The sequence below is a fragment of the Drosophila santomea genome, chromosome 3L (genome assembly GCF_016746245.2).
Source record: "Drosophila santomea strain STO CAGO 1482 chromosome 3L, Prin_Dsan_1.1, whole genome shotgun sequence".
In the NCBI taxonomy this organism is placed as follows: Eukaryota; Metazoa; Arthropoda; class Insecta; order Diptera; family Drosophilidae; genus Drosophila; species Drosophila santomea.
The window spans coordinates 23,001,652-23,022,758 of NC_053018.2; the positions used below are offsets into that span (position 1 = coordinate 23,001,652).

The 21,107-nt window shown below is 40.3% G+C and overlaps 1 protein-coding gene across 5 annotated transcripts in view; it reads left to right on the forward strand.

Moving 5' to 3' along the window:
- Positions 1-16,799, forward strand: part of LOC120450610 (calcium-transporting ATPase type 2C member 1) — a 32,048-nt gene extending 15,249 nt beyond the window's left edge. For 2 of the 5 annotated variants that reach the window (XM_039633745.2, XM_039633746.2), the window contains exons 2-4: positions 8,125-9,838; positions 14,455-14,770; positions 14,823-16,249. In XM_039633745.2, the coding sequence (XP_039489679.1) occupies positions 8,125-9,838; positions 14,455-14,770; positions 14,823-15,522 (2,730 nt within the window). In that variant the 3' untranslated portion in view covers positions 15,523-16,249. Of the gene's footprint in view, positions 1-4,996; positions 5,157-5,883; positions 6,503-8,124; positions 9,839-14,454; positions 14,771-14,822; positions 16,250-16,299 lie in introns of those variants that run through there. The other 3 variants (XR_005616290.2, XM_039633748.2, XM_039633747.2) reach the window with 3 other exon arrangements.
- Positions 16,800-21,107: the final 4,308 nt, after the last annotated feature.

Genomic DNA, 21,107 nt, shown 5'->3' on the forward strand with positions numbered 1-21,107 from the left:
CAGCCCATTCGCCCCCGCGATGAAACTTCTGTAGGATTTTGCTTGTGTTGTTATTTTCTTTAAACGCACTTTCTTTGAAATGCACATATTCGAGAGAGAAAAGCATCACGTGTTGCAAATACGTATATCTGTCATTCAAGATTTATTCTTCCCCATAACGTATAAACGTATCCCCATTTGCATTAGCTACAACACTGTGCTCAAAAAGACATGCAAATTCCCAGACGAAACCCACCCAGATCAATATATTTATGCTGCCACTGTATATCGCAATGTATTGAACCTTAAGTTTTCCCCTTAAATTCTGGCGCACTTTCTGACCAGTATGATGACAATGTAACTGACGAGAGTTATATAAAATGACAGGGGCTTCTTAAACTCATTGTGCAACCAAGAAGGTGCATATGCAGAAAAAACTCTCCCTTCTTACTTTGGACTTCCTTTTTTGCCTGCTTACCACTCTCCTTCCTTCCTCCGTTTTTAATAGAATTTCTGATTCGGGGCCAAATTTGACAGCCTGCATATTTTTAAGGGTTCCATTAAGGAGCTTCCATGCTTGCTATGAAGAAGGCCTCCTGCAAGGTGCTGGGAAGTTTGCAACGGCGTTACCTGGATTAGATTGCAAATCAAATTCGCCGCATTTGTTTGTCTTGGCTCGGCTCGGCTGGGCTCGCAACACTGAAATTGATTCGATAGCGGGTCCAACTGAGCCAAGTTAAAGTGGGCCGGCTTTAACTGCTTGCCGCTGGGCTGCACTTAATGATGCATAAAATGTTGGGATCCCGCCGTGGGATTGTCGACCTAAACAATGTTCCCGGTCGAAGCCATTAGGCTAAGCCGCTTACAAGCCATAAACTATGTGACTAAGATGGTAGCAGAAGACCACTTCACACTGAGCTCGTGTGGTCGGTTCACTGTATGCATAAGTGCGACCCTAGACATGCTCCAACTTCTAATGGTTTGTGATAAACCGTGAGTGCGTTACTTTAAGTTATTAAACGAAACTCAACCTTACATCGCGCGTCCGATCGAGTACTCATATCTCTTCTACCATCAAAATGTATGGCATTTCGCATTTGCATTTGCACTGGCATCTTTAAAGAGGCTATTTGCTCATCATTAGCGCCCGAGCCAGCACCTTCCATCCGAATATTGAATGGCGAATAAAATTTCAGTCGTCGAATTTCCGATCATCCCCCCATAGAAGCTGCATTTTGCCGCCTCTTAGCTTGTCATTTCTGGGCATTCCTCAATTTTCCGTGCACATCCGGTAAGCTCGTTAGTATTCCCGTCCTCTGCGGTAGTTTTTTCATGAGGCATTTGCTATGCAAACTAACCAGTGACCCAAGCCCTCCAGCACCGAGGGCAAGAATAATGCTCGCACTTGCTACCCATTTTTTACGTCCAGGGAGTCCTGCTCCAGCCCGTTAAGTAACGCACAGTTTGGGCCCGCAGTTTCGCGTTACGTGGCGTGGCCACGCCCTCAACTGCATCCACTGCTTCTCATCGTTGTCGTCGTCTGGCCAGATGAGGTATTACATCAGGATGATGAATGCGTCCCGTCTAGTGGTCAGTTTTTAAGTCAATCTGTAAAACTTATAACTGAAAGTATTGTGTATCTGCGTAGCCATTTCTGGGAATAGAAGGGAGCATTTGATATCTGACAACAATTTATTCGATGAATAATTGTCTGTAAAATTCGGTGAGCGAAATAGCGTCACCACCAACTACGGACTTAAAGTGATGTATTTTAATCAAAAATATATTGCGAAATCTGAACGATTTAGTAAAGAGTCCAGCTTGCAAAACATCGGAACCCGAGTATACGTATAATGCTTTAATTAACTTTTATGTATCTCTTTAAAATCTTCACATTTTCTTATTTAAATAATGATATTTAGTTAACATTTTTATACCCGTTACTCGTAGAATAGTAAAAGGGTATACTAGATTCGTTGGAAAGTATGTAACAAGCACAAGGAAGTGTTTCCGAACATAAAAAGTATAGGGTGTTTTTTTTAGAGGTATAGAACTTTAAATTGCAATAAAACAACGATGGATTATTCGATTGACATGAATTTTATTGACATGAAAGATAATCTTGTGGCATTACATTTTAAATATGATTTCTGGCATATGACCGCCACGGCTGGCTCGGATGTAGTCCAATCTGGACGTCCAATTTGCAATGACTTTTTCCAATATTTGGCCGTATATCGGCAATAACACGGCGAATGTTGTCTTCCAAATGGTTTAGCGTTTGTGGCTTATCCGCATAGACCAATGACTTACATAGCCCACAAAAGTAGTCTAGCGGTGTTAAATCACAAGATCTTGGAGGCTTATGAAAAATCGGGAACAACAGCAATCTCGTTTTGGGCCATTCGACGAATCTACGCCTTGCTTGATGATCGTTTGGTTTCAATTCTTGCACGAGTTGGATTTTGTAAGCACGCATGACGAATTGCCAAACCAAACTGAGAATAAATCACTTGACAGCTGTTAAATCGGTCGCCATCTTGAACAGTAATGCCAACTTAAAGTTCTATACCTCTAAAAAAAACACCCGTTATATATATTCTTGATCAGGATCAATATCCCAGTCGATATGGCCATGTCCGTCTGTACGTCTGTCTGTCTGTCCGTATGAACGTCGAGAACTCGAGCTAGAAAGTTGAGATTAAGCATACAGACTTCAGAGACATAGACGCAGCGCAAGTTTGTTGATTAAAGTTGCCCCGCCCACTTAAAGCTGAGTAATGGGTATCAGATAATCGGGGAACTCGACTATAGCGTTCTCTCTTGTTTGTACAGTGTATTCTACCAAAAATTGTTGACGTGGCACAGCCCCTTTAATATTTTGTAGTTTATAACTTTTTGCATTAATCTAATCTAACCAAAAAACAACTGATTTGGTGATATTGTTTGTATATAAAATTATTTTACAAAAGTAAAGAACAATAATAATACTAACAAGAGAGATACTAACAAGTCGAGTTCCATTCCAGTATTATCGGATACCCGTTACTCAAATAGTGGAACTGCGAACAAAAATTTTCAAATTTTATTGTTATGTTGATAGAAATAGGGGAAAACAAGAATTGAATGTAATAAAAATAAAAAACTTTTCAAACGAGTGGGCGGGCGGGCGTGTTAGTTTTGCGCTTTAGGTTTGTGGGCGTGGCAAAATGGATCAACAAACTTACGCCGCGTCTATGTATTTGAAATGCATGCCTAATATAAATTTTCTAGCTTTCATAGTTCCTGAGATCTCGACGTTTATACGGATGGACTCTAACGCCAACAAACCGCCCAAAACTGCCACACCTACACTTCAATTTTTTTTTGTTATTTTTTTATTAATCTTGTAAATTTCTATCGATTTGCTAATTTGATACAATACATTTTCAAGTGTTGATGAATAATTAAGGCAGTTCGAAGCCATTAGCTAATGGCTTATACAGGAAAAGTTCGCAAAATTCGAGGGCCTGGAAGCTCGATAAGAATGGTATTGAATGGTACTTAACCTGCATTGGCAGGTAATTGGTGCTAGAAAGTTGGTGCAATCATTGAGTAACCCTCAAACCCCTCGAAATGCTATAGCCCTTCCCCTGGTAAGCTTGTGTCCTTCCATGCACGCAACGTAAATTAATAGCAACGCGCAGAAACCGCAGTAATCCTCAAGAGGTTTCTTGTTGACGGCTTTGTGGTCGGCCGTCATCACGCCATCATTAGTCAATGTTGCATTCGCCCATAGAGGCGAAAAAGGTTAGAGTAATCAAAAAACTCGCTGTTTCTGCTGCACACACAGTAACTAGATCAAAAGAATTTGAACTGACTGAATGCTCCACTTTTACAAGACCATCCCCCAAAACATTATTAAGAAGATCTCCCTCACTCAATTTCATTGAGATATGTTACTCAACTATTGGAAGCGCGAAGGCGACTCATCAACACTAACAGTTGGCGGTTGGTGGGCGTTAGAGCGGGCCTTCATACCAGTGAAGTCCCCATGCTTTTATAGTTCATAAGATCTCGACGTTCATACGGACAGACGGACATGGCCAGATCGTCTCTGCGGTTGATCCTGATCAGGTATATATGAATATACTTAATATGGTAGGAAACGCTTCTTCTGCCTGTTACATACTATTTAACGAATCTAATATACCCTTTTACTGTACGAGTAACGGGTATAAAAAGACAGAATATTCAAGGCATACCACTATTAAATCATTTAAATATTGAAAATGGCTTGCGTAATCTGAATTATTGCTGGAATCACCTAATTGTCCTCGCTTATAACTGCTTATGCAATGCCGAGGAAGTCAAGCAGAGCCGAGGCCTCTGGAAATGCGATGCGATTGTTCGATGTAATTATACATTCCACATTGGAAGGGTGCGATCAGGAAATTTCACATGCTGCCGCGTAGACATTTGCATATGAAACTCGCCGGTGTGGCGGCATCACATTGAACAGGCTTTCCCAAAAAAAGCGATCGTTGCAGATAGCGCATTCATGTAATTGAGTAATCAGCAGTGGCGAAACAATTGTAAGGGAAACCGCCTATAAGTGCACGTCACCCGACTGAGATCATCCGATCATCTCACCAGCATTATCATATTTGATGTATCTACATATGTGTGTACTTATATTATCAATTTGATCAACTATCTTGCAAAGAGCTGTAACAGTTCTGCAATAAGTTCGGAACGCAAGGAGAAGAGTACTTCTTTCCGTCTCTTTATCTGTATTAAAAGTTGTCCATGTCCTTTTGAAGTTATTATTGGAATAGTTGGTAGACTGAGTGTTTTCATTCAATTCAAATTTGAACTTGACCCACACAGCTTAAGAATCTAGCAGGAAGAATAACAGAGAACGGATTCTAATTGGAGAACAGCTGCATCGCGGCGGCTCTCGCGACTTTGGGCTTGCGTCACAACAGCACACACAGTGCTGTTATTGGCTCCCTCTCGCTCGCGCACTCTCTCTCAGTGTGTACACGTCGCTCGATCGCATTCGTCATTTTTGCTGCGTTTCGCGTGTCTGCCGTCAAAATATCGGGAAACAAATAAGTGAAATAAAGCGATACCTTTTTTGTGAATCCATGTGACACATATAATAAAGCCTCCCCCGCCCCCCTGCAAGTTGTCGCGTGAGTCTTAAGAAACGGTGCTGTCTGCGCCGCTGTTAGTAGTGTTGAGTCCCTCTCCCGTATTCTCGGGAACTGTTTGTGCCGCTATTGTTGTTGTAACGTGATTGTCGCCTGTTTTCCCTATTCTGCTGCCGTATCTCACCTAGCGACATCTGTTGTTATTGTCGTTCCCACCCACTTCATTTCACCGCACTCCGGTGCTCCCACCTCCCGATTCGCAATTCAATCAATTCATTTCAATTTTCTAACAACCGGCCCCGATACCTGCTTGTTTAGTCGTGTTCCGAACTTCCGACGCAGCAATCAGAAAGTTACTCCGCGCGACTCCAGATCTCGAGCTCGTGTTCCGGAGAAAGTGTCCAGTGCAATAGTGTGGTGCAATATCTTCTCCTCTTGGACGGTCACTCAAATAGCTGCGCATAGTCTGGGCCACGTTATTGGCTTCCTAACGAGCAGAAGAACTAGCCCACAATTCTTCAGAATTCTTTGTTAGGCTGCGTCGGGCATTCCAAGAGTCAGTACGCCGGTTCTGCTGAAAGAATTCTTTCGCCTTCTTTCCATGCCCCTTACGGTGAAAATTGGCTAAGACATATGTATGTAGTTTAGCGAGAACATCGCTACTAAAGATGTTTTGGTCAGTGTGTCAGTAATCTAAGTGATCGAATTGTATTATTAACTAAAAAATAAATACATTTGAGTTCTTCTTTATTCTTTTTACAACGAACATTAAAAAAATTTGCCACGGATCTATTAAGACTTCTTTACTATGGCCGAGTACTCACTTTGTAATACTCTTATGCTGTAAAACTTAGGCCTTTTGACGTATTTCAGAGTTATTTCAAAAAATCAAATAAAACGGAGAAGCCACCGAGTGCTGTCAACGTCGCCTAGTTGCGATATTTGATTTAATATTTCCTTATCAGATTCGCCGACCGAACACTTTTTACCCATTCGAGGGTACTTCAAACAGATAGCTATTGCTAACAATGAGAATTGCCACTGGGTGCCGCGGAACTGGGCGATCTCCCCGGCTGTAATACCGGAACCACTCGCTTCGCAAAGCTCCACCGCCGATCGAATCGCCCGTACCATGTGCGGAAAGGTATTTGTGGCAGGCGAACTTTAGTATTTGTGGCAGGCGAACTTTAGTATTCATGCTGCCACCTAGTTCGTGACCGAACAGGTAGAACAAGCTCCCACCAGGCCCAGAATCGATTGGCGTGCATCCCGAATGCGCATTGGCGGGAGTCTCGGAAGGTATCTAATCCCGCGCTAATAATAAGAATTCGTCCCATCGCCGTCGTTTTCTCTGTTTAACCGAAATGATAGTCATCAATGCCTCTGACGTAAGTGGCCCTCACTAACTTGTAAATGTACCTATTGCCATTTGTGTTCACATATGTTTGGCTAAGAGGTGGTGGTTTGGTTTAGGTAAATGTTCATCTGTCATCGCACGAATGTCTCCTAGTACTTCGTGTTCCACTTTTTTTAGAAGCTCCAAAAAATGCTTTGACTTAGGCGCACTTTAAGCATTTTGACTGAGTAGCAGGTACAGAGTTTTTAAGTGTTATAAGTCTTCCATTTGAAGTTGTAAAGGCTGCTGAAATGGGGATTTAAAAGTGTCGTAGTTGAAGTACTGGTTATAACTTTGCATTGCTAATCTAAGCCGATCTGTTAGAATTCATAGCCCGAGCCCTGGGTGCAAATTAGATAAGTGTGGCTTTTGTAATGATTAGTCCCCCTTCCATCACGTGAAGTCTATCCGGTTCTCCGGGCAGGTATTGCTAGTACTAAGCGATTAACTTGCTTAGATATCCGGGTAACGTGGGATCTATTTACTATAGACGGTATTTGGTGAACTGTTCCTATAATTTCCCATTGAATTTTTGGACACGAAACGTTTGATCGCTGAAGCTCCAAATATAATATGTCAATCACGTTTCGCAATAATTTGTTCAGAATGTCTGTTCTCTGAACCAATGCACTTCACAAGCCCTATTTATTTGCCTTTCAAAAAGCCAAAACTGTAAGCGAGTTTTGGTATTCAGTATTCGAATACACAACCCAATTATAATACCCCAGTCTTAGGGTGTTGTAAAAGGCTAGCAAAAAGTAAGAGTCTGAGGCAAAATGTATTACAATAAAAGAACAGGAATATAGCTTAGTCAAAAAGAAGCTTACATAGTTTTGCAGAAATTATATATTAAACAGTGTTGGCGTGGCAGTTTTGGTCGGATTGTGAGCGTTAGGGTGGGCGTGGCAAAAAGTTGTTCTGAAAATAGATAGACATTTAGAAGACTAATAAAAAATATCAAAACCTTTTTCAAAAGTGTGGGCGCATCTAGCGTTGTGGGCGTGACGTGATCGATAGAAACTTACAATATTAATATAAAAATTTAAAAATGTCAAAACAACTTTCAAAAGTGTGGGCGTGGCAGTTTTGGCCGGTTTGGAGGTTTGTGGGCGTTAGAGTGGGCGTGGCAACATGGGTCAACATCATTTATGTCTCTGGAGTCTGCATGCCTAATCTCAACATTCTAGCTTTTATAAGTCCTCAGATCTCGACGTTCATACTTACGGACATGGCCAGATCGACTCTGCTATTGATCAAGTTTTTTTCAACTAAAAAACTTTAATTTATTACTTTAATTTAGTTTTTTTCTCGTTGGGAGGTGGTTTTGTTTGAGTGATCTAACATTATGGTTTTATAATGTGCTTAAATATTAAGTGGGATATAAATTTTATTCTTAAACACTTTTATCAAAATAACTTACAAGTCCAGTTGTGATATACAGCATGTGATTGGCTATTGAGTTTGATGACAAAACTAACTAGAAATCAGTATAATTCGCTACCAGGAATTGGTGGTCAAAAGTGGGCCTTGCACGTTGGGAATTCCTATCAAATTAAGCAAATACATTTTAAGAATTTTTAAAAATTATTTAACTATCCCAATTGCTTTCCTCAGACGGGCCTAACCCTCACACCCGAAATGCTGTTATCCACCTCGGAATCATCGACCCACAGTGCCTCCGAGGTCGCCGGACGACTGCAGGTCGACGTGCGTACCGGACTCAAATGGTCAGAGGCCAAGTATCGAGCCAAGATCATCGGGCATAACGAGCTGCTGCTTGTGGCAGAGGATCCCACATGGAAGAAGTATATTGAGCAGTTTAAGAACCCGCTCATTCTGCTGCTTCTCGGTTCTGCTCTGGTATCCGTGATAATGAAGCAGTTTGACGACGCCGTAAGCATAACTATTGCCATCCTAATCGTGGTCACGGTGGCCTTTATCCAGGAGTACCGCTCCGAGAAGAGTCTGGAGGAGCTCAAGAAGCTGGTGCCACCTGAATGCCACTGCCTGCGGGAAGGTCGGCTGGACACCTTTCTGGCACGCGAACTTGTTCCCGGGGACATAGTCCACCTTAACGTGGGCGACCGGGTGCCCGCCGACGTGCGCCTTTTTGAAGCTGTTGATCTGTCTATCGACGAGAGCAGTTTCACTGGCGAAACAGAGCCGGCGCGCAAAATTACTGATGTTCTGTTGAACAATACGAACGTTAAGGACCACAGCAACATGAAAAACATTGCCTTCATGGGCACTTTGGTGCGATGTGGCAACGGCAAAGGCATAGTTGTCAGCACTGGGGAGCGCAGTGAGTTCGGTGAGGTCTTCAAAATGATGCAGGCAGAGGAGGCTCCGAAGACGCCACTGCAGAAGTCGATGGACATTCTGGGCGCTCAGTTGAGCTTCTATTCCTTCCTAATTATCGGTGTCATCATGCTGCTGGGCTGGCTACAAGGCAAGCCGCTCTCGGAAATGTTCAACATCAGCGTCTCACTTGCCGTTGCGGCCATCCCCGAGGGCCTTCCTATCGTGGTAACTGTGACTCTAGCACTAGGCGTAATGCGAATGGCTAAACGAAATTCCATCGTTAAAAAGCTGCCTACTGTTGAGACTTTGGGCTGCGTAAACGTCATTTGCTCTGACAAGACGGGCACTTTGACTAAGAACGAGATGACGGCCACGATCATCATCACTTCCGACGGATACATGGCTGACGTTACAGGTGCCGGTTACAACGACCAGGGTGAAATCCACATACGGCATTGCAACAATGTGGAGATGGCCAAGACCAACATTACGAACCTTCTGGAAATCGGGGCGGTCTGCAACAACGCCTACATTCAAAATGGCACACTACTAGGACAGCCCACTGAGGGAGCACTTGTGGCGGTAGCCATGAAGAACGGAATGTACGCCACAGCTGAGAACTACGTTCGCATTCAGGAGTATCCCTTCAGTTCGGAGCAGAAAATGATGGCTGTGAAGTGCATCCACAAGTACAACAACAACAAGGAAGAGATTTTCTTCGCAAAGGGGGCTCTCGAGACCCTGTTGCCGCAGTGCACCAAGTATCAGTTCGGTACCCAAACGGTTCCACTTACCAAACAGAACGAAGCCGAGTTCCTAGCCGAGGCGTACGAGATCGGACGGAAGGGGCTTCGCGTGTTGGCGTTGGCCAAGGGCCGGTCAGTGCAAGATCTGATTTACTGCGGCCTCGTCGGCATCACTGACCCACCGAGGCCCCTTGTGCGGGAGTCCATTGAAATGCTGATGCAGAGCGGGGTGCGTGTCAAAATGGTGACTGGAGATGCCCAGGAAACGGCCTTGGCCATTGGTAAGTAATTCCAATTTCTCGTTAGATACATTTTTTTTAGTTTGTTTAATCGTTTTTAAAAAATTTCTGGGTTGTGTAACATCTTCAAGAATCAGTTTTCCTATTCTGGCGAGCTCTATAAACATCATCTTTATCTCGACCATTAGATGATGACCAAATTCTATTATACGTTCTTTAGAAGCTTCTTTTTCGGACCAATCCATCCGCAATATTCTTGTTTATATCTATTGTGTTCATGTTGTAAACGAACATGTCCTAGGCTCCAGCATACCCTTAGCAAACCACAACGAGGACATGGAAGCGCGTGAAGAACTCTTCTTGATGGATTGTACTCCACTAAACAGAATTAATTACAAATTGGCCGTTGGCCAGCCAGACAAGCCAGTTATTCGACCAAAAACATTTTTCTTGTGGGATATTTTTTCAGAACAGTTAAATGTGATTTAATTTTTGAAGTTATCCACCCAAAGCTGTAGTGGAAGTAGGAATAAATTCTTCTTTCCAAATATCAAGTGTTTGTTAATGACACATGCGCTGGTTTAAGCATTCAACTCGTCAGGTTTTGGGAAATTGAAAATATTGCCTTTTGCCAAAAAAAACGGACAAATAAAATGCTAGCTTAGATTGGAAAGATAGCGCACACAGAGCACAAAAGAAACCGTCAAAAGGAAAAAGGCTATGGAAAAAAACAATATCTCGGCAGCAGTTCCCTTGCTCCTTGGCAAGGGAGGAGTTCCATATGAAATATCCTGTAAAACAGGAAAGAATAGGAGAGTGCATCGACGTCGTCGTCAGCAGTCAGAAATAATTAGTCTCTCTCCGCATCCCCCTAGAGTTATCACGAAAGCAACATCGTCTGCATCGTGGCTATCATCTGCGCATCTGGGGCGGGCAGGATCCTGGCACTGTCCCTGAAATTTGTTTTAAGTAGTTAAAGCTTCAGCTTGAACCACCTCCATTGCTTTGCCGTTTTCATTTCTTGCCTGTTTCTGCCCCCTGTCATTGTGAAGGCAGTGTTGTTCAGTCCCTAAAAGGAACTATTTGTGTAAGGTTTTAGCTTGAATGGCTACATATATTTCTTTTCAGATATATGTAGCTCAGCAACGTTTTTAGGGACTGATTATCCCAAAAACTTGTGACGAAATATAAAGTAATTAAAAGGACTGCGGTTTTTAAAAAATTGTTAAACCTAGAGAATCAACTAAACTATTGTCATGGCGTGACCCCAATCTTTATAATTAGTACCTTCAGAAGCGATTAGGTCTCATTAGGTACGGTATATATTTGGTGCTCTTTATATTACATTGATATTTATTTTTTCACAACACTCGCTGTATAAGAGGAGGGTCTACCTTTTTATTCTACTTCCGTCTGTAGCCTTGTTTTCCAACTATGTAAAGTACTTGTATCAGGTGTGTCTAATGGCATCGACTTATCCCTGAAATACTGTAAGGGTTTTGATTGGAAGACTAATGAATTAGAAAGCTTTTCTTATTTTAATACTTTTGCCTATTTCGGGACATTAGCTCGCTGATTAAGATAAATATATATATGTATATATATTTCCATGCATTTAGACTATACATATTTAAAACAACAAAAAACTTTTCCCCATATTATCAGTCTAAATTTCCATTGCATGACAAACTTCCTTCCAATTAGCGAAGTGCGTTTTGATATGCAGCCAAATGTACTCGTCCAAATAATCCTGTATGTTGATTGCGTGTGTTTTTCTCCCGGTATTTATAATGGCCATTTCCAAGAGTGCAGGAAACAAAGCGGAAAACAAAGTCTGCAACCATCCGAATGAAGTCGTCACGTACATGAACTGGCTGAACAATTTTGACTGATGTTCCCCCATCTTGCAGGGACGATATTTGCAGACAAAAATGCAAACGACCGTGGCCAGGAAAACGCTCCTTACTGATTCCATACTTATACGATGGCTTAAATTACCAAATATGGTCTACTGTTTTTTCTCGACAACTTATGCGAAAAGTATGTAACAGGCAGAAGGAAGCGTTTCCAACCATATAAAGTATATATATTTTTGATCAGGATGAATAGCCGAGTCGATCTGGCCATGTCCGTCTGTCCGTCCGAATGAACGTCGAGATCTCAAGAACTATTAAAGCTAACAAGTTGAGATTCAGCATGCAGACTCTAGAGACGCAAGTTTGTTTACCCATGTAGCCACGCCCACTCTAACGCCCATAAACCGGCAAAAAGTGTCAGTGTTGAAGTCTCTCCTTCGCACTTCCACTAGCTGAGTAACGGGTATCAGAAAGTCGGGGAATTCGACTATAGCGTTCTCTCTTGTTTTTATACCCGTTTCTCGTAGAGTAAAAGGGTATACTAGATTCGTTGAAAAGTATGTAACAGGCAGAAGGAAGCGTTTCCGACCATATAAAGTATATATATTCTTGATCAGGATCAATAGCCGAGTCGAACTGGCCATGTCCGTCTGTCCGTTCGTCTGTCCGTCCGTCTGTCTGTCCGTCCGTATGAACGCTGAGATCTCAGGAACTACTAAAGCTAGAAGGTTGAGATTAAGCACACAGACTCCAGAGACATAGACGCAGCGCAAGTTTGTCGATTCATGGAGTCACGCCCACTCTAACGTCCACCAACCGCCCAAAACTGCCACGCCCACACTTTTGAAAAATGTTTTGATATTTTTTCATTTTTATATTGGTCTTGTAAATTTCTATCGATTTGCAAAAAAACTTTTTGCCACGCCCACTCTAACGCCCACAAACCGCCAATAGCTGCCATGCCCAAACTTTTGAAAAATGTTTTGATATTTTTTCATATTTGTATTAGTCTTGTAAATTTCTATCTATTTGCCAAAAAAACTTTTGGCCACGCCCACTCTAACGCCCACAAACCGCCAAAAACTTCTTCGCACTTCCACTAGCTGAGTAACGGGTATCAGATAGTCGGGGAATAATATTGGGCCAAATTTTGCTTTGATTTTGAACGCCAACTCCACTCCGAGCCGTTTTCCACTCTGGTGCCGTGCGAAGTTTTCTTGTGGATGGCTGAGGTTTCAAGTAGGATTTCAAAATGCTTGTTGCACAGTTGTAGGCGCTTGCCATTTTCATACACTTTGCAGCTACTTTTGCACCCGGTTGCACCCACAATTCTTCCTAATCCGACTTTGGCTTGCTGTTATGCTGGGCTTTTTTCGCTTCACATGCAATGCCCAAAATATGTTCGGATTAGCAGGTATATCTTAAAATATGTTAGTATTTTTATTTTAAACCATCTTGTAAAGCGGAATTTGATTTATCGGTTTTTTATTCTGTTGTGATTGTCGGATCTGAATGAGTGGTAGACCAATGGAAACTATTATTGAAATAGCATACAAAGAATTTTTTAATGGCATAGGAAACATATTCTGAGGTTGTTGGTGGGGGTACAACGACACCGCATTTCATTTGTTAAAGTAATATAAATTTTATATAGTATTATGGTTTTTTTGTTTGATTTTAAAATATCTGTATGAAAATATGAATGAAAATATACATGTCTTAAGATCGTATTGGTTTTATATATATATTATATACTACCGTTACACTTGACATAACAAATGCTATACTCCTATACTGGACATATATGTATTTACAAGTCCAGTGAAACATAACAGTTGGGAGACCAGGAAACAAACTGTTTCTGCAAGCTTAAAGCAGTCCTACGGAGAAATGAAAAAGGGCAATATGGTGGGCAGACGGCTACTCTGCCCACCTTCCAACGACGACGGGCTGCTTTTAATTGTTTGGGAGACGGGCGATAAGGGATTCGAGTCGCTAAATATGTTTTAATTACGAATCCCTTTGCTCATTTTACCGCGCATCTTTGCGTTGGGCACACCCTGTTGCTTTTGTTGGAGATTTTTATTATTTACTTCAGTGCACTCTGACTAAAATTTTGGAAAAACACGGCGTACACTGGGGTAGGACAGGGCAGGACAAATACGAGGGCGCCATAATGAAAAATGGCGACGCGACTTTTCGCAGAAGTTCTGCTGTTGCTATTTTTGTTCCTGTCTTCTACAGCTGCCACCCATTGAGCGCACTTCATAAACGCGCTCGAGTGCAAAAGGAATGGTGGCGGGAAAGGGTGCGGGGACGTAGGTCGTTCCTGCTTAAGTTTTTTAACTTTATTTCTGAGTTTCAATTGAATTCTCATGGAGCAAACCACTCGTTGCCTGCCTGCACACCCAACAAATTAACAATTGTTTTTAAGCTCTGCGGGGATTAAGATCCAAGTCGACGGGTTCAAGTTGTGCTGGTACACACGCGACTCTGAGCCTAGCCAGTGGCAGGTGGGGGCACCAGTTGCAGTGGTTTAGCCTGTTGCTCGACAAATTGCTTGGAAAATGCAATGAAAGAAGATTTACTTGACTGCCTTGGTACTACAGCGCCTGGTTCTAGTGCCAGGTAAGGAGTGTGCAAAGCATTAGAAGTGGGCCCACGAACAAAGGGAAGTGGATCGTAATTTGTGAACCGTGATGACTCACCTCTACAGTCTGCTTTAACGCAGTTTCGTTTCGATAATGTAGGACACTTTGTATTAGCTTGCGTTATTAAACAAGATTTGTTTTTTACTCTCAGCGAATCTCATCGGTATCGATACAATCCACCACCAGACGCTTTCCGGTCAGGAAATGGATCAAATGAACGAGCACCAACTGGACAAGGTAGCCAACAACGTTAGCGTCTTCTACCGCGTTTCGCCACGCCACAAACTGGAGATAGTCAAGTCCTTGCAGCGCAGTGGCAACATAGTCGGCATGACTGGCGACGGGGTGAATGACGGAGTGGCTCTGAAGAAGGCGGACATCGGCATAGCTATGGGCAAGAACGGGACAGATGTGTGTAAAGAGGCGGCTGATATGATTCTGGTCAATGACGATTTCCACACTATAATGTAAGCGGATTACTTAATCAGTTCAGTTTTGCCTAATTTTCTCTTCCTGCAGCGCCGCCATCGAGGAGGGCAAGGGCATCTTTTACAACATTCGAAACTTCGTGCGCTTTCAGCTAAGCACATCAATAGCTGCCCTGGCCCTGATTGCCCTGGCTACTCTGATGGACATTGCTAACCCTCTGAATGCCATGCAGATTTTGTGGATCAACATCATAATGGACGGCCCGCCCGCACAGTCTCTGGGTGTGGAGCCCGTCGACCACGATGTGCTCAAACAGAAGCCACGGAATGTGAAACAACCGATGATCACAAAGTCTGTGGTGGTGAACGTTCTGCTTAGTGCCAGCATAATTGTACTGGGCACGCTGTGGGTGTTCCAGCGTGAGATGGCCGACGGAACGCTGGGAAAGACCAAACGGGACACGACAATGACCTTTACTTGTTTCGTGTTTTTCGACATGTTTAATGCCCTATCTTGCCGCTCGCAGACAAAAAGTGTCTTCACCATCGGACTCACTACCAATCGGATGTTCTTGCTGGCCGTCGCCTTTTCGATCATTGGTCAAATGCTCGTTGTCTACTTTCCGCCGCTGCAAATGGTTTTCCAGACGGAAGCACTTACGCCGTATGACATATTCTTCCTGGTCTCCCTAACCTCCTCTGTGCTGGTTGTTTCAGAGATAAAGAAATGGTTCGAGCGTACCATGGAGCGCAAGATGTACAGCTCCCGCACCGAGCTAGATTTTGTATGACAAAACGCAAGCGCTAGAGAAGATTTGCACCCCAAAGCCGAGTAAATTAAATAACTAACAAAAAAATCAATAAAAAAGTAAAACTATGCCAAAACAAGCGAGGAGCGCGGCGAAGTAAAGTCAGAGAGTTGCAAAAGCCGAAACAAGAGCTATGAAGCAAGGATGTGTGTGTTTAATTTTACACTTGACTTGACCAGTTAAAAAAATTTAATTGTCATTGTGGGTTTTCAATCAGGTTGCGCAGCAGAGATTTTCATAGATTTGAACTAAGATTCAAGGTTTGTTCTGAGCTCTGTAATTTTTGAATTGTTTTATAAATAGCAAAGAGTTTGGTTTTATTTTGATGTATTTACTATGTATGTAGCCGTATATTACTATACTTTTTTATGATTTAGTTATTCACACATGGTCACGTATTAAAAAGAAAGCGTACAATTTATTTGTTCTTTAATGGGCTGCAAAACTACTTTTTCTTTACCTTTATTTATATTTTATCTTTAAGTGCTTCTCTAGTTTCTTATGCTCATCGCGCAATTTGAGTCAATACGAAGTGTTTATTAATCTACAAAAAGGTCGGCGAAAACAGTTTAATGTGATATTATGTTAAGCACATAAACCATATCATCCCACTAGTGTGCAGAATGCAAATTTTTTTTGTTTATTTGCATCTAAGCTTTGGAAAATAATTATTACAGTTTTGAAAAATAAAACTTTAACTCTGAAGAAATTTGTGAAATTTAATTAATGATAATAGATATAACGTACTTTTCCCCACAGCTAAGCAACCGGATTATAAATCGAGTGAACACCTACTTCGAGTATGTTCACCTGGAAAATGCAATACCACTATGTCACAGTAAACATACAAAAACTAAAACGGAAGCGAGTCAAAAAAAGGCATGAAATGGACAAAACTAAGCGAGGCGTAGTAGAGTAAAACATGGTTTTTTTGGTATTATTGATCAATAATTTATTCGGTATTTGAAAAGCAAGCATTCAATTTGTGTGAAATTGAGGCAAATCAAAACTCTAGCGTGCTAAAAAAAAAAATGGACAGTCAAGATGGACATAATAGCGTCAAAAACGCTATTATTTACTGTGGGTGTTAATTTGACGCTTTGGTATATAAATTGATAATTAATCGGATTACCAAAACGGAATAATACACCAACCATATGAAAAATTTTACAAAGCAAAGGCACCACATTTACTCGAATGTAAAGCAATTTTCGGTCATATATTTAAATAAAAAATAAATGTAGATAAATGCATGGAAATTTGTTTAATTCTGTTGTTTCACGTTTAAATTGAACTCTGATACAATAACTAAGTAAACGGCAACAAAAGTATACAAGTATAACTTATCAAAAAATGACAGATTGTAATCAAAAGTATACGTCTCAACAACTAATCAATGCATTTTGAAAAAAAAATTCGGATATTACCGAAACTTATAAATAAACATTTTAAATATCATTAATAACATAATTCATATCATACCAACTCAGAGTTCACTGTTGCACTGGAAGCATATCACAATTTGTCCATGTTTTTATATCCGTTATTCGTAGAGAAAGAGATAATACTTGATTCGTAAAATGTTAACCCTATTTAAGTATGTATATTCTTGATCAAGACCACTATCCGACTCTTGCCATGCCTGTCCGTCAGTAAGTCTGTTCGCATGAACGTAGAAATCTCAGCAACTACAAAGATGAGATTAGGCATGCAGTTCCTTGAGACGCCAACCCTTGAAAAGTATTTTAGTATTTTAAGTCTTGTCCATTTCTATCGATATGCAAACAAAATTTCGGCCACGCATACAAAGCGCAAGCAATTCTCACTCCCGCAATTTTCAAAAAATGTTTGAGTCTTATTTATGATTCTAGACAAATTCTGTCGATATTTCAACACATTTTTGAAATATATTCCTCGTTCTCCCACTAGTTGGTTGAGTAACGGGTAACTATTATCCGAGGAATTCGATTATTGCGTTCTCTTTTTTTTATCCGAACGAGCTTACTAATTCAACATATTTCACACACTTCAATCTTTGCTGAAAGCTATTTGTTCTCACACCGCTGATCGTATTTAAAGGACCAATTATTAAAGAACTAATTTGATCACACATTAAGTTCTGCTTACGCTCGAAAAAAAAGCACTCATATATAACGGCAAAAAAAAAATAGGAAAAATGAAAAACCTTGCAAATACAAAAAAAAAAAGGAAAACTAATTTATAAAAACAACTCCTTAAACAGGGCCAGCCATTGAAGGCTACCATACCAAGCTAATAATACCAGCGCATTAAAGCATACTAAAAGTACATAAGCAGAAAACCAGAGACACACATACCCACACATGTTCACCCACATTTCATCCACAATGGTAACAATAATTAGAAAATTAAGCGTATTTATATAGAGTAAAAAAATATGAATGTCTAGAGGAATAAATAAATTGCACCAAATAATATGAATATATTAGTCAAAGCAGGTATACATTAATTTTTGAAATTTAAAATACACTTTACGCAATGTTCTGTGTAAGGCAAAGTCCGAAATTAGAATTATATTAAATGATGATACTAAACGAATTCATAACCACAGAAATATTCATTGATCGTCTATTAATATATGTATGTATGTAAGTTTGAATGTCTAACTAGACCGCCTAATTTAGGAGCTCAAATAAATATGTTGCCTAATTTCAACATTACTAAAAATTATATTATTTTAAAGAAATGTACAACTGATGGCAAATGTACGAGTTCTTATAATTCTTTTCTAAAAAACGCTTAACCTATAAAAATTAACTATAACTATCTGTGCTATTAAATTTAAGCTATAATAAAAAAGTTCAATAGCAAGAGTAATGCAAGAATACATATATACTGATATCGAGATAATACTAAGAACTTTACCCTCAGAAATGACAAAGTAAATTGAACTATCCTCGTTTGAGTTTCACTTAAGCCATCTCCAAAAAGTTTATATCATTTTAAAAATTTTACCATATTGGGGCATAAAGTGAAGTATGCAGTGGTAACCATATATTTAATATTAATCTGCAGAATATCGTAAGTTTACTGAATATAATAAACTTTATGTAGTACATAATTTTTGAGCTCATTGTCTTTACTATTTTTTTTTAAATTGGTGTTTAGGCAGCACGATCTGCACCAATCGAAATAACTATACACCTATGCATATGAACCCTTAATAAATGAAATAAATGAATAAATAGAACGTTGCAGCTGTTTGTGACAGTAAAAGTGTCAGATTTGGTTCGCTTAAATTTGGAAGACAGAGATGCATTTTTTCTAGGTTTTGCAGAAATGTGCTATAAATCCTTAGAAATTTATTTTGGAATATCGATTAAAATTTTTATTCTTTCAGTCAGAAGCCTACAGCGCAGTTAAGAAATTGTTTACCATTTTTTCTATACATTATGGATCAGTATTAACAGCCGAGTCGATGTAGCTATGTCCATCTGGGCGTCCGCCCGTCGATCCGTTCCTACGCAATGTAGTCCCTCAGCCTTAAAGCTATCTGTATGAGATCTGTCCAAAAGTTATGTTTTTTAGCAGGTTGTATAAATTGTATAAATAGTATAAATTGGAAATGACCACTTTATCATATAGCTACCCTAGGAATCGGAAATTGAAAGGGTCGATAGATACTTATCCGGAATAAGCCAGTTGAACTGTTCGTGCAAGGATATTTTTGACTCCACTTTTGAATACACGTGGTCTTTTGCAATTACAATTACGATTTGATTTTATTTCTGCCGCGGATTTTTTTTTACCATCAGACACGTTTGGAGTTTCGCTGGCGGCGCTTTTAAAAATAAATAATGTGGTCTGCGATTGCACAAATAATTATTATTTAATAAAAGATTCAGTTAAACTTTAATACATGCATATAGATTGCATTCTTTAGTTTTAAATAAGCTCGGGTATCCGCAGACTGCCATTGTTTTAAACACCTATTTTTATGGACAAAGACCATAATTTTGGGCGTGGCAGTTTGGGCGATTTGTGGGCGTAAAGAGTGGGGGTGCAAAAAGTTGTTTGACAAAAATATATGTATATTGAAATTTACAAGACTAATAAATAAATAAAAAAATATCAACACAATTTTCTAAAGTGTAGGCGCGGCAACTTTTGGCGATTTAGGCGTGGTAGTGTTCTGAAACAATCTTTTGCCAAGCTGTTAGCTCAAAAGCTTTAGACATTGCTCTACATTGTTGCTCTTTTGTGCTTGTCAATAGCCTCGGACCACTTGTCCGAGGGGTGCAACCGTGCCACTGTTCGATGTCCATGACATTATGGTTACAAGTATACTGCGAATGGCAAACGTTGCCGACGACTACTAATTGCAGAATAAGTTTGGAGGAGCTCCGCACCATTCTAACCGTGTAGGTCGGCACACCAAATCCGTCCACTCGTAGTGCGTCTAGAATCCAGTCCCAACACCCAATAATAACAGCTTTTCTAATGGCACGGGTGACTTTTACAATCCTGCTAGAGCGTTTACTGCAGACCGAGTTTGTTGGGTTAAACAGGAACCGGTACAGGCTTTCTTCGTAAATGACATTGTGTTCCTTACGTATTACTTGCAAAGTAAAAGGGTAGACTAGATTTGTTAAATGAAGCGTTTCCAACTAACGTATTTTCCTGGCCGCACATACTTTTTATCGAATCTACTAAACCGTTTTACTCTATACGTAACAGCTCTCATGCTTTGCTTCCGAACGATACCAAGAACGGCCACCTTAAAGCTTAAAAAACTGCCACGCTGAGAAAAAGTTAAAATTTGTTTTTGATTTATCATATGACGTTCCTTTCTTTCCATTTGTCAAAAGAATTCCGAAATCTCTTTCTCGCACTCACATTATCTAAGTAACAGGTATTTAATACCTGTTTGATTAAAATGCAGTCTGACCCACAATATTAGTTAAATTACAATACAGAGCATTAAAATAACCAGAAAATTAACCAAAATTAGTTTTTCTAATTTCAAAATAGGTGAAATTAAGTATTAAATAAGTTTTAGTGGCCAGAGATTTTTTTCGAGGGAACATTACTCCCTGGTAGGTCAGACGATTTTTTAGCGAGGGTAGGCCCGATGGTCTTAGTTTGGTAGATGACGCTCTGGATACCTCCGTAATGAAATAAATAGTTTCGATTCAATAAGTCCTTATATTTAGCGTATTGATGTGACCATCCACACGCACAGTATTCAAGAACAAAATAAATATATGTACATATGTATATGTGTTTCATGGTGTAGGGCTCCTGTAATTCCTTTGACTAGCGCATGACGAGTTTAAGACGCCCTTTACCTTACTAACAATGAGATCGTCAAGGTATACATTGTGGTTGAATAAAGATCTGTTACGGAATTGATGCATTCAAAGTCTCACGTCCCATTGGATGTTTATAAACATCTCAACACTCTTTTAGAAATACCAGAATATATGTATATAAACCAGTTTGTGATTGAATTTTTTGTTAACATGGCCGAGAATTTTAAAAGTATATGTTTTTATAAAGCCATAAAGCTTTAAAGTTTTTAGGAACAC